Source organism: Macrosteles quadrilineatus, unplaced genomic scaffold, assembly GCF_028750875.1.
Source record: "Macrosteles quadrilineatus isolate MER2022 unplaced genomic scaffold, UCM_ALF_1.0 Scaffold_3__2_contigs__length_128488019, whole genome shotgun sequence".
Lineage (NCBI taxonomy): Eukaryota > Metazoa > Arthropoda > Insecta > Hemiptera > Cicadellidae > Macrosteles > Macrosteles quadrilineatus.
In genome coordinates, this window is record NW_026542596.1 from 50077708 (window position 1) to 50090101 (window position 12394).

General features: G+C 30.9%; 1 protein-coding gene across 2 annotated transcripts; it reads left to right on the plus strand.

The window, feature by feature from the left end:
• The first annotated feature begins 1002 nt into the window (after positions 1–1002).
• Positions 1003–8599, plus strand: LOC128988333 (uncharacterized). 2 transcript variants are annotated; one of them, XM_054409523.1, is made up of 6 exons: positions 1003–1077; positions 2018–2149; positions 6616–6752; positions 7373–7443; positions 7764–7847; positions 8045–8599. In XM_054409523.1, the coding sequence occupies exons 2-6, from the start codon at positions 2030–2032 to the stop codon at positions 8263–8265; spliced, it is 633 nt and encodes a 210-aa protein (XP_054265498.1). In that variant the 5' UTR covers positions 1003–1077; positions 2018–2029; the 3' UTR covers positions 8266–8599. The 2 variants fall into 2 exon arrangements, with proteins under 2 accessions (XP_054265498.1, XP_054265499.1); XM_054409524.1 differs by lacking the exon at positions 7764–7847.
• The last annotated feature ends 3795 nt before the right edge of the window (positions 8600–12394 follow it).

A 12394-nucleotide genomic window follows, 5' to 3' on the forward strand; every position in this document is an offset into this window, starting at 1 on the left:
CACTGTCTTTTCCCAGCCATTAAAACTCAAGTACTGTATAATTTGATATATGGAGAATCCCCAGCTTTTCCGGTATAGATAATACCTATTCATTGTATTCAATTTACGGTTACAAAGTATTGTACTTGCGATCAATTAAATCCGTTATTTATGTTAAAAGATTATTAATTTCACTTTCTGGATTTGCTCACAATGCGTAATCAGGAAAATAACAATTTGTTTAAACTTCTTTTTATGTAACCATATCAATTACAGTTTTAAGAAAGAATCTTTATCCAAACAGGTGTTCGTTATTCAATAGACGACGTATTATCTAGACTGATGATTGATATTTTATAATTGACGTAAGTAGTAAACAATAGGAAACAATGTGACAACATCGCACAACACTGGGTATATTAACATTTGTAATTTTATTTACAAAGTAATTAGGTAATGTTTAAATAGCAAAATACTTTCTAACCAAATGAGTGAATACAGTGAAACGATTTGAATCTTGATAGCCACCCTAGTTCACTCAGAGTATACCGCGTAAATTGGCATTTTGCCGTCACAGACACAACGGCGGACAAACAGACACAAAGACGTTGTGACCATCAGCGCAGTTCCTTCAAGACCATCAGCTCTTCGATCCTTAAAGATATCCGTAAAATACGGAGTTAACTGATTGGGATTGGTAAGGAGGGTAAGTCCATGTAAAATGTATTTAGTTTGAGATGTTGAATAATGTTAATATTTCTTGATACAACATAAAGCATTTGATACATTCTTTTAGTTAACTAAAAAAAAACGTGTCACAACATTAGAACCTCGTACGTAATGTCATATTGCAAAAATAAATAAGATAATAAGAATATCTGATAAGAGCCTGCAAAAAGTTGATAAGAAGAACAAGCATTAGATACAAGTGTTTTTTATCAATTAGTGATACGTTGTCGATGCAAATGTGGTGGTTGAACAATAGTGTACTTAATAACACTGAACATTCCATTTTAAAATGTATTTTACTGTTTGAATCTCAGAGGGTAGTGTATGTGTGAAGCAGCAGTGTTGTTAGAAGGAGTTTGATCAATTACCGTAAGTACAAGATACGGCATTGTTACGTGATCATTCGTTTTGCTTTTATTGGCTTGGATAAATCTTAAATTTCTTTAAAATATTGATTGGGGCATATGTCATATAAAGTCAAGTAATAAACCACCAATATTGTCCTGACTTTGCAAATATGTCCACCTAAAGACGTTGGTTTTCTTTCTCATTTGTGTGGTTCAATTATTTAAACATTTAAATCCAGCAAAAAAAAAAAAAACTAGAATCTGTCTGGATTCGGTAAAGATTTATTAACTATATACATACTTAATTTGCTTTTTATGCAATTTAATATCCACTTTTTTTCAAAATAATTACTTTAAATTACTATTTATATTTTTAAAAAGCATGGCTTTCTGAGTAGTCTATACAAACATATTCAAAAAGTCCAAAACCACAATTAGTAGTACCTATTTTGCTTTCAAAGTTACAAATAATATACTTATTCAACTAGCCTTGATTTTAAAATGATAATATAGGATAACTTAATATTGGAGGAATTGGTAAATTAATGGACTATAATAATAGATTTAAAGGTAATAATACAATACAGATTTTAATATTTTTTCTCTATTATATTTTAATGAATATTACATAAAACCTCTGCCGAAACTGTCTAAAATAACTCCTTAATGATTTTTACAGCGTGTGACCTAGTAAAAGTGTAAATTAAATTATATATGGGGTGACTATATTTTCAGATCTGGCCTACCCCTAGAGCTAACCACAATAAAACTGATTTCCTGGAGTGCTCAGAAGGAGCCAATAAAATCCAGGGGTTGATATGAAAACGATCTATGGTTTTAACACAATAATTCTATCATCTGAAATATTCATCAATATTAAGATTTGATTTTACTTACTGAAGAAGTATCTTTTGTAAGGAAATACGGCTAAATTTTCATCCTTTAATCATCTTACTTTGCAGGTATTTTTATCAATGTCGTCATTAAAGAGACTACCATTGCTACTAGTAGTAATCAACTACCATCTACAAGTAGCTCACGGAAGCTCCTCTCAATGTGTAGCGCCAGAAACAATAGGCTACTCAATACGCCAGGTCAGGACATAACAATATAATATGACCTTAGAAATATCTACTAATTTTGTTTTCTTTAAATATTTCTATCGTCGTTTTTTAAGGTAACATGCATAATAGGCTCATAAAAGCTATAGATAAATCTTTAGTTAACTTTCAGTTATGTTTGATTGTTTTTCTTATGAAATAAAATATTTATACCGCACGAGAACGTCAAAAGTTTGATGTTTAGATCATTTCTGAGGTGGTAAAATAGTTCTGATTGTTATAAGCATTGCTTAAACAAGTTAAAAAAAAGTGTTTCTAAAGTAATTTTGTATAATACATTTAATTGAATGGAACGAAGTGAAGCTCTTTAGGATGAACTTCCATGCAAACTTTTAACACTAAAACTCAATAACAGCTAAACAAATTTTAGCCAAACTTACCGCGGTTTTTTGACAAATGTTTGGATGGTTAAGACGAAACCAATTTCCATTTTTGATAATGTATAAATTTAAACGTAACTCAAAGTTTTTGAATTTTAACATTGGCTTTATGGGTTACCATGATGGTTACAAAATAAAAACGTAAATGTATTGTAAACAACAAAAAGTATAATAAAATGTTGATATCAAGCCACGACGTAATCACCATACAAATTAATGGAAAAACATTTTATTGACAACTACTGATCAAATAATGCAGAGAAAGTATTAAGTTTACATTTAAGTCACAAATTGGAAACAACCACTGATCGAATAGGTACAGTGTTTACAGATTTATTTATGTAGCTAAATAAGGTTATAGAAAATAACATTTATCTTATGTAATTAGGAATTAAAACAACTACCCACATGATTATGCAGTTCTAAATAACTAGGTATTTTCAAATCAATATTTGATCTAAATAGGCAAATATTAACATGCTTTCTTATTATTTACTTTAAAAAGTGCAAGTGAATTGCTTATTCTATTGTGAAATTTAAACTCCATATAATGCATGAGGTTTAATGTGGAAGTGTAAGCTTATTCAACTAATAAAGAATATTGTTAAATTGTTAAATTAATATTTATGTAAGTTGGTTATACCAACAAGATACGCGGTCTGCCACTGAGTTGAAACAATGTGTTCTATACTTCCCTAACAATTTTAAAATTTGAAATATTTGTTATGATACCAGGGTGTTGGCACCACACTTGCCATAATGCTACATTGAATTTGATTACACTTGATATATTGATTGTAGTGTTGGCAACTTCCTGGGGTATAGAATTAGCCGAGTAAGTAAGGATAGAGTAATTTTTGTGTTTTCATTTGACTAGAAAATACCTAATTCGCATGAGAATGTCATATTAAGGAAATTTTTAGAATGCATTCTCAAAAACTGTCTGAAATTCGTAGTAAATGAAGACGAGCAATAAACGCCCTAAACGCACAAACAGTTACTTCTAGCAATATTTTGTGATCGTTGAATGTAGAACAATTTCTTAAAACAATGTTTTTCATAACTATGTTAAATGTACATAATTTAAGAAAACAAACCTTATGGTGAAAATTATTTGTGTGATTATCCCAAAACAGGAGTCTTTAAAAAGTCACATCTGCTAATCGTATGGATCCATGCAGGGTTATTTTTGCCTGAATTTTAAAATCTGGCCAAGATTGACAAAATGTCAATTGGTTAGGTTCAAGGTTGGGTTCAACCATCGATGTATAAAACTAACTAACTTGATCGGCTAACTAACTAACTCAACCCGAGCTAACGGCCAGGGTTGCGTTTTAGATTTTGCAGGCATCATGTGGGATTAAGTGTCTCGCTGCGCCACATCACAGATAACATACTACCATAGCAAATCACCACAGTAAAACATACTACCATAGCAAATCACAACAGTAAAACATACTACCATAACAAATCACCACAGTAAAACATACTACCATAGCAAATCACCATAGTAAAACATACTACCATAGCAAATCACCATAGTAAAACATACTACCATAGCAAATCACCATACTACCATAGTAGTATGTTTTCTGTGGCCACATCTAGTATTGTCGCGGTCAGAGACGATGCACTTCATTCAGCCCCGTACGCTCCACCAAACCGTTGTAAGACATTTTGATAATCATTTTCACGAAGTTTTGTACAAGAAATAAAAATGTAAAAATAACACTGTGAATAACCAAGTTTGGGGACCACAATTAATAAATATCAACTGTCGGTGGATATTTCACACCGAGGTTTCTGTTAAAATATAACTTAAATTTCCTATTTTTTGTTTGAACTGGTGGAATAAAAGTAATAAAATATTACAACGAAGAAACTTTTATGAATTTGTTCTTCACTTACTACTTTAACGAAAAAAATCATGTTTAAATGTTACAATAGAAAATAGTTGTTAATATGGGTGTTATCAGTTTCTCATAAAATACAAAATACTCTGGGGTAAGATTTTAGTCAGAAAAAGGTGAGATTGTATAACAAACACTTTATTAAGGAAACTTTGTAAAACAAAGAAACATATTTAGCCTAAAAATTGCTAAATGAATAATCTTATATAACTTATGCGCATAACAAGCTTTGACAGGGAAGCTTGTGCTGTTTTACGCTTAGAAATGCTGTAGCTTATAATTTTGCTAAACAGAATCCATATTATTAAAACGCTACATGAATCTTTGTAAAGGCTTTTTTGTTTTAAGGTTTAACCTTGCATATTATATTCCAAAATGTTCGTCTAGGTGTGTAGATTTGCAAATTGACCTTACATTTTTGAAAAAGTCCATTGGGTTCTGCCACAGTGGCTTTTAAAGTGCCCATGTTATCCTTATGAAGAACACATTTGTTTACATTATGGTCAGCTGGATAATTTAATTGCTGTTAATATTTTAGTTGAAATTTAAGGAAATTGGTTAAAATGAAATATTTACTATTTGAATTTGGTTTGGCGTAAATATTACAATGGAAAAAAAAACGAGAAAGCCTGGAAAATTTGATATACTAAAACCTGAATTAACACTGCGCTGCATTTCTTGAGCAATCATTGAAAGAGCCGATTTGCAAACTATGGAAACATAGGACACCATTAAGTAGAAGTAGCGATAAGGAACAAAAATATAATCGTTATTATGGAGAACCTAATGTGGCTATGACCGGGAAACATTAGTAGAAAATACTAAAAAACAAAATCAGCTTTTGAAAAATTATAAGATATATTTACAAGAAATATTGATTGTATAACGAACAGTTATGTACATCGTGAGTATTTCCATAATCTTTGAGTCGACTCATCGGGTATTAAAATAACGTCTGTAATACTTCGCAATTGCTCGAATTCGAGCAACAGGTACACTAGTACCAATTAATTTGATTAATTTCATGTCATGGCTTTCCTTGCCGATTTTATTATTACCTTTATGATTAAGAAAAACGTTACCAGCAAAGGTCCTACATGTTTTAAAATAGGTTTTGAAGTAAAATGTTTGCCAATCCTTGGAATATGAAGCAATTTGATTGTACATGAACTTGAAAGTTTTCTGTACATCTGACGAAACCCTGTTTAATTTCCTTTTGATACTAAATCAGTGAAATTAGTGTAAGGGCTTTGATTTAAATCGCCAGTTAATAAAAGCTTACAATACTGCATTCTTCCTATTTCAATTTAGGATCTAACTTTCGAATAACAAAACCACATATATAATACAGTGCAGTGCATCGTCTTTATAGTAAGAAGACTTCTCCTATGCCTTCTAACATGTATGAAATACATTCTATATCATCGGCTTCATCACTATCTCCAACTACTTAATATAATTCGCTGGAGCTCATAACAGAGCTTTAATGATTGTAATCAAACGATAAGCATTAGGTGTCTGGTCAGGTTATTGTAACATGTTTATTTATATTTCTAACCTTTTTAACCACGCACGTGTGCCAATGATCAGGTGGCTTCAGTATTGTCGGTTTCGCGCTAGATCCCACATGCCGCCTTCAATTCACTCATGCGACAACCACGATACACAGCTACAGCCTGCGCACAATCCAGTTAGTTTGATCATTGAGTATAAACATAACATGGTTTTATACATCGATGGGTTCAACCAGAACTGTGCATTCACTAGATGATATTAGCAAGCAAACACAGGAAAAATACCAATACAAAAGATATGTATGTAATGTCTACATCTTTACTTATGAAACTTGTTATGGATGTGGATAGTTCTGAGACAAAGTGATAAGTAAAATTGATGAAATAGTTGTATTATATCTATAAATATTGTTTTAATTCATTGCTTTATTAAACACTATGAAACCTGGCTCCGCTCAACTGGCTTTCACTTCTATTAAAGCAAATCTAATGCAAATCCATTCAGTATTATCATTGTTTTATAGAATAATCAAAATAAACCTCAACAGCCTATAAAAATGACAAGTTATTATTTTATTTCGAAACCATGTATTATACGAACGATTTATATATTGAATAAACACTTTAAATTACAGGAATATTGTGATCAGCCTATTTTTAACGTATTTCTCCCAAAAACTGAGGAAAACCAGATGTTGGACAACATTTGCGCAACATTCTTCCCCTTACCCGACGATCCCAACACGTTCACGTTGCATGTTGCTAGTGTTTAGTAAGTATACGTACTAAGTCTTTTACAAACACCCAAAAGAAAAATGAAAAAAATACAACAAAATTCGTATAGTGTCATACTAAGAGTAAATAGCCTAAAAATGAATCATGACAAGACTAAATTCAGGCCCTTCACGAGATTAATTAAGAGCATATTAAATAAGAGCAAACACTATTATTATAGATGAACATAACTTTAAAATTGCTGACCAATTTAAATATCTAAGAGTTAATTATATCAAATAGTAATGGAGCAGAAAAGGAAAAATATACAGGATTGCTCAAATAAATAAACTGTTCACTGCCAATAAAGTGTATATTGAATCATGTACACTTTGAGTGACTATTAAAATCACTATTGACCTCTGGTGTACTTCATCGATCAGGCTTGAGCTATTCATGGTACTCTATTGATATACTTCCTGTGTCATTTTATCTGTGTTAGTTTAAAATATGCCTTAACTGTTAATTTATTTCATTATAAATAATCTGTAGTGATATTTTTTGTTATATTTAAATTAAGATTTTAACCAAAACTATATCAGTTTCTAAAATATTGTTGTTACTTATTACGCTTATTATTAAGAACAACAAATGTTTAAATGTAACTTTTCGTTTCAGCTGTGACGAATCGTATGACGTTCAGTCGTACATTGGCGCCGACGTGATTCCTGGCCAGGCTATAGTTGCAAGTGAGTATAACTCATTAAAATTGCCTGTGAATGGCTGTAGACTGCATAGTGGCATAATCGCCTTACCATTTCAAACATAACTATAAAATATAAATAATTGAAAATGAACGGCTCATGCATTATCTCATTACTTACAGCGCTTCCAAATATCAATGCAATTAACAGTAAGATGGGTCCAGTGGATGATACTTCAAACAATTATAATATCCCTATTCAATTCGAATTTCATTTGCGTGTTTCTATGTGATGATTGTTTCATAGTAGTCTTTTTTTTACCAAATGGTGAACATACTTTGTTTTAAAGATAATTTTATTTTCAGATACGTTGAACACATTTCGTGACTTTGCTGTTGGTTATGCTGGATGCGACACGAACATCATATATCGTTGTAATGAGTTTGGAGGTAGGAGAACTACTATTTAAGTAAAAAAAAATTATAAACCATGTACGTCACTAACTTTATGTTTCGCATGTAGGCAACCTTAGGAAAATATATGTTTCCTTTCATTTCAATGAAAATCCTGAATTTTATCCTTATGGGATGGTTTTGCCCTAGTTAGTTGTTTACTTAAAACAAGTCATAATATTTTTATGTTTTAGTTGAAGTTCCAAGCTTCGTATTTGGCGTTTCCCCACAGTGCAAACCTATTGGACTTTCATGTCTGCGGAAGATCCAGGAAATCATCAAAGAACAGGGGTTGCCTGAAGTGGACTACCACATTCTACCCATGAAGCTGCCAAACAGATGTGTAACACAACAGTTGTGCACGCAGCCCGCCAACCCCTTCTACAACAACCTGCATAGTGTAGCTATGTACTGAAAACAAAACAGTTCCTCTTCAGTTTAGCCCAAGAACATTCCCAACTCGTAATTATTATAATAGCTTGCTATACAACTACTTCAATTACTTGGTATTTTCATATATTATTTAAAGAACCTTATCTTGGATATGGAACTACCATTATCAAGATGTTCTTTGTGTACTTTTGCAAATGAGTAATATAGCATGTTATAAATAATTAGAAAATTGGAATATCATTGTTAAAACCACAGGGTTTGTATTCATTGTTAAAACTAATCCCTAGATGGTTTTCGATAAATATGTTGTACTCCTAAAATGTTAATTATAAATGTTTTGTGGGATACCAAGAACATACATGTGTAATTTTACTTTTCTGAAAGTGTGTGAATAAAAACGGCTTTCTTTCATATGATCGACTCATTGATTTGATATACACTGAGTGTTCCAACGCCTCATGAACTGTAATAATAAGTTAATGTTCAACTTTTAAATAATACTTTTAGCATCACAATAAAAAAACACAGGTTTATTTTGTGATCAAATGTATGTAAGTAACATGGCACTTAAAAAAAAAAAAAAAAAAAAAAAAAAAAACAGTTCCAACCAATATTTTTCAGTCCTCGGTTGATTTGTCTTTTACAATTATACAGGGTAGGGCAAAATTATACCAGACACCTACAATTAACTTTAATGGGTTACACAAGGAAAACCAAACTCTGCACAACTCTACATGGTATAAAAGTAAATTTACCCTACTTGGCAGTACAATGTACTGCAAATGTAAGTGTCTACTTTTAGCGAATTTCCCTATAGAGAACCGTACCGTGTAGCTATTACTGTAGGTGGCACGGTGAGACCTAGGCCCGGGACCGATTTACTTTTTCATTTTGATGTCCCAGAGGCGAAAAACACCATTCGTTCAAATTTATATATATATAAATTCCGTGAACGCGATAACTTTGTCTAATTATTTTTTGTCTAATTTTGATGAAATTTGGCTTAAAGGTGTAAGTTGGGATAAACTTGAATGAGTTCGCGAACCAGCATGATCGGACCATGGAAACGGGGTTTTACGGGGGTTTTATGGGGTAAAAAAATGGTTTTTCCCATTGTTGACCCTCAAAACACAAAATTTCCTAATTTATCTCTAGACCTTTTTAAAGAGCTTAAAAAACAAATAATTTAGTATACCAAAGTGTTTTTGTACAGTTATTATAACGGAGAAAATTTAATAAATTGTAAATTTAAAATTCTCATGGAGAATATTGTAACATGTTGTAGTTTGCTTGTTTATGAATATATTTTGATCAAACTTGGCAAATGTATTTATTTTATACTAAGCCATTAATATTTTACTAAAAAGTACACTTTATTAGTTTCCTTGTAGCAGCAAACCTAGGGTACTCATTAAAACTAATGTTATATAAAAGGTTTAGTTGAAAATCAATTCAGACAAATGGAAATCTGCTTAGTCGGCAGGTTTACTGCGGCGGGGGTATTATTATTTAATAGCTCGATGAATAACTGCTACTATCAATTATTCCTAGCTAAAAAAATAATAGGTGTACCATTAAATTAAGACTTAATTACAAACGTTTGATCATTAGAAACTAAACAAATAATATGTTCGAGATATTTAATATGAACCTCTTATTAATTATGAACCTTTTTTTATGAACCTCGTTAATTCAACACCGGCAAAACTTTGAATCCAAACAAGGCCTTATTAAACCACAGTAACTTGTTTTACGTCACTCTGAAACAAGCTGCGTTTATAGACCTTGAGACGAACCTACAAAGGCTTTACTACAATTCCATGGCCCAAATCAATGTCAAAGGAACATCGGACGAAACAATGTAATTTATTGGTAGGCACAAAGTAGTTTAGTATGTTTACTGCTGTTTAAACATGTAATGGCCAATTGTGACAATTCATAACAATATTTTAGACCTAAAAGCTTAATACTGTCTTCAATTTATCCATTATTAATACAGTTTGAATTGTTTACAGTTTATCAAAGGTATTTAAAGACATAATAGTTTAACCATATCAATGATCAGTCAAAACATTAATTTTCAATCACCTGTGCAAAATATTGATCGCATAAAAAACTAACAACAACAAAAATATTTTACTGCAAAGAAGCTATTTTTACATAAAAATAGTCACGTTGCATACGAATTCTGTTTTTAAATCAACTTTGTCTACTTAACTCGTGAAATAATTTGTATAGAAATATTACAATATTCCATGTCAACAAATCATATTGTACATACAAAAACAAAGAAGCTTAAGTTTGTAAGATCTAAGAAGGGATTATGTAAAATTTAAGTAGTGTTGATTCAAGTGGAGTTTTTTGGGGTTTGTGGGTATGCTATTTAAAATGATTTTCTGCCAGAAACAATATTGAAACTTCGATACATTTTGTAGCTCAATAATTTAAAATAACCAAATTTAAATATTGGAAGACCTAAGCTGTAAGTCACTATAAAACAACTTTTAAGTGCGAAAAACTACGTTACAGTACATTTCAAAGATTGAACTTGGCAAATGATATTTTAGTCTAGTAGTTTTTGTTGTTTTCTACATTAACATTGGCTAAGGTGAAGTGTTTATTTCTTTGTTGCGTGTTTGACAACCATTCTAACCTCGGTAGACAATTTGGTGTGATTTTCTACCTCAACTGTTATTTTCATGTATGCTTTATGTATGTTTGTCAGCACCTTTGGACTTTTTTGAATCGTATTAGTAACGTTAAAAATATATTTAAAAAAATAACTTTCAAACTAACTTAAATACGAAAGTTTGCTGTTTATTGGGTTTACTTCAAATAGACATCACATTGAAGTGAACCAAATGTTGACCAGTAAGCTCCGCACAATATTGCAAGCAGAAAACTGCATTGTACACCAAGTATTACTTACTAACAGTAATTAATTTCATGTAATATAACCCTTCTTGAAAAGAAACATAATTATTTTATACGGAGAAAAAATGGCTGTAGCTCATATTTCAGATTAGCAATCCTTGAGTCATCGTACTTTTTTCTTTAAAGCGTTTCTTTATAATTTATAATCTATATTTTTAGTTCAACTATGGTTATAACTGTTTCCACCCGAGTCTTTTATGTGCTTGATCAGTTTGATTTTAGGGGTGTAACGACCATTACAATAATATATTTTAAAATTTGTTATTAATTGAACTAAAAAATATTTTAGTGGACATATTTTCATTGACAAAACGAAGAATAATATTTAGTGCGGTTTTATAGATGAGTACAGCACAGGTTTTACATAGTTAGAATTAATCTAACCAGTACTACATCTCTAAATGTATTTCCCCACAAAGTCCACAATTTAATACTACTTTAACCCTCCTAGTCTTATTAGTCTCTTAAATGATATTGTAAATGGGTGATTTGACTTTACGTAAGCCCTTAATAATTTTAATAATAACCGAAATAACCGAAAGTACAATGGACGCAGAGAATACAGTGTTAGTATCAAGTAAAATAAGCCCAGCCACTAAAAATTACTTTACTTAAAAAATGTTCTCTATTTAAGGGTTTTAAATTTTAGTATAGATTAACTTAAAAAAATGTCTCCTTTTTACAGTTATGAAAAAGAATTACCAAATTAAGATTCAAGTTACTGTACATTATGTGAACAATCTAAAAATTATATGAAGTAAATAATGTACTTAGTTTTATTTTAGTAACTATAAGTAAGTAAGGCAACAGTTTCGAAAAATTGCACTCACTTGATGAACCATCAAATTGAGGATTTTAATATTATTTTATGTTCACCTTTGAAAGTTTTATCACAATGCTACTATTGTCAGTTATTGTATAGTGTTTACATGTTAATTAATTTGTTCACTTTGCCTATGTATTTTTTAAAGGACCAATGGCAATAAATACGATTGATTCATTCTCTGACCGTTTCAAACTTAAATTATTATAATTTCCTGAATCGTTGTCATATTTAATCACATCCATTTTACTTCGTAATCCCTTCTTATGATAGAAGGTTTAAACACAATCTGCCAGTCTGCGCTAGTTTATTGCTCATAAATAAAGTGCTTTGAAAGACTAAATCTTGCTTTCAATAAAACTCGTAAATGGTTGGATCTGTAGCTCAAGAAGAT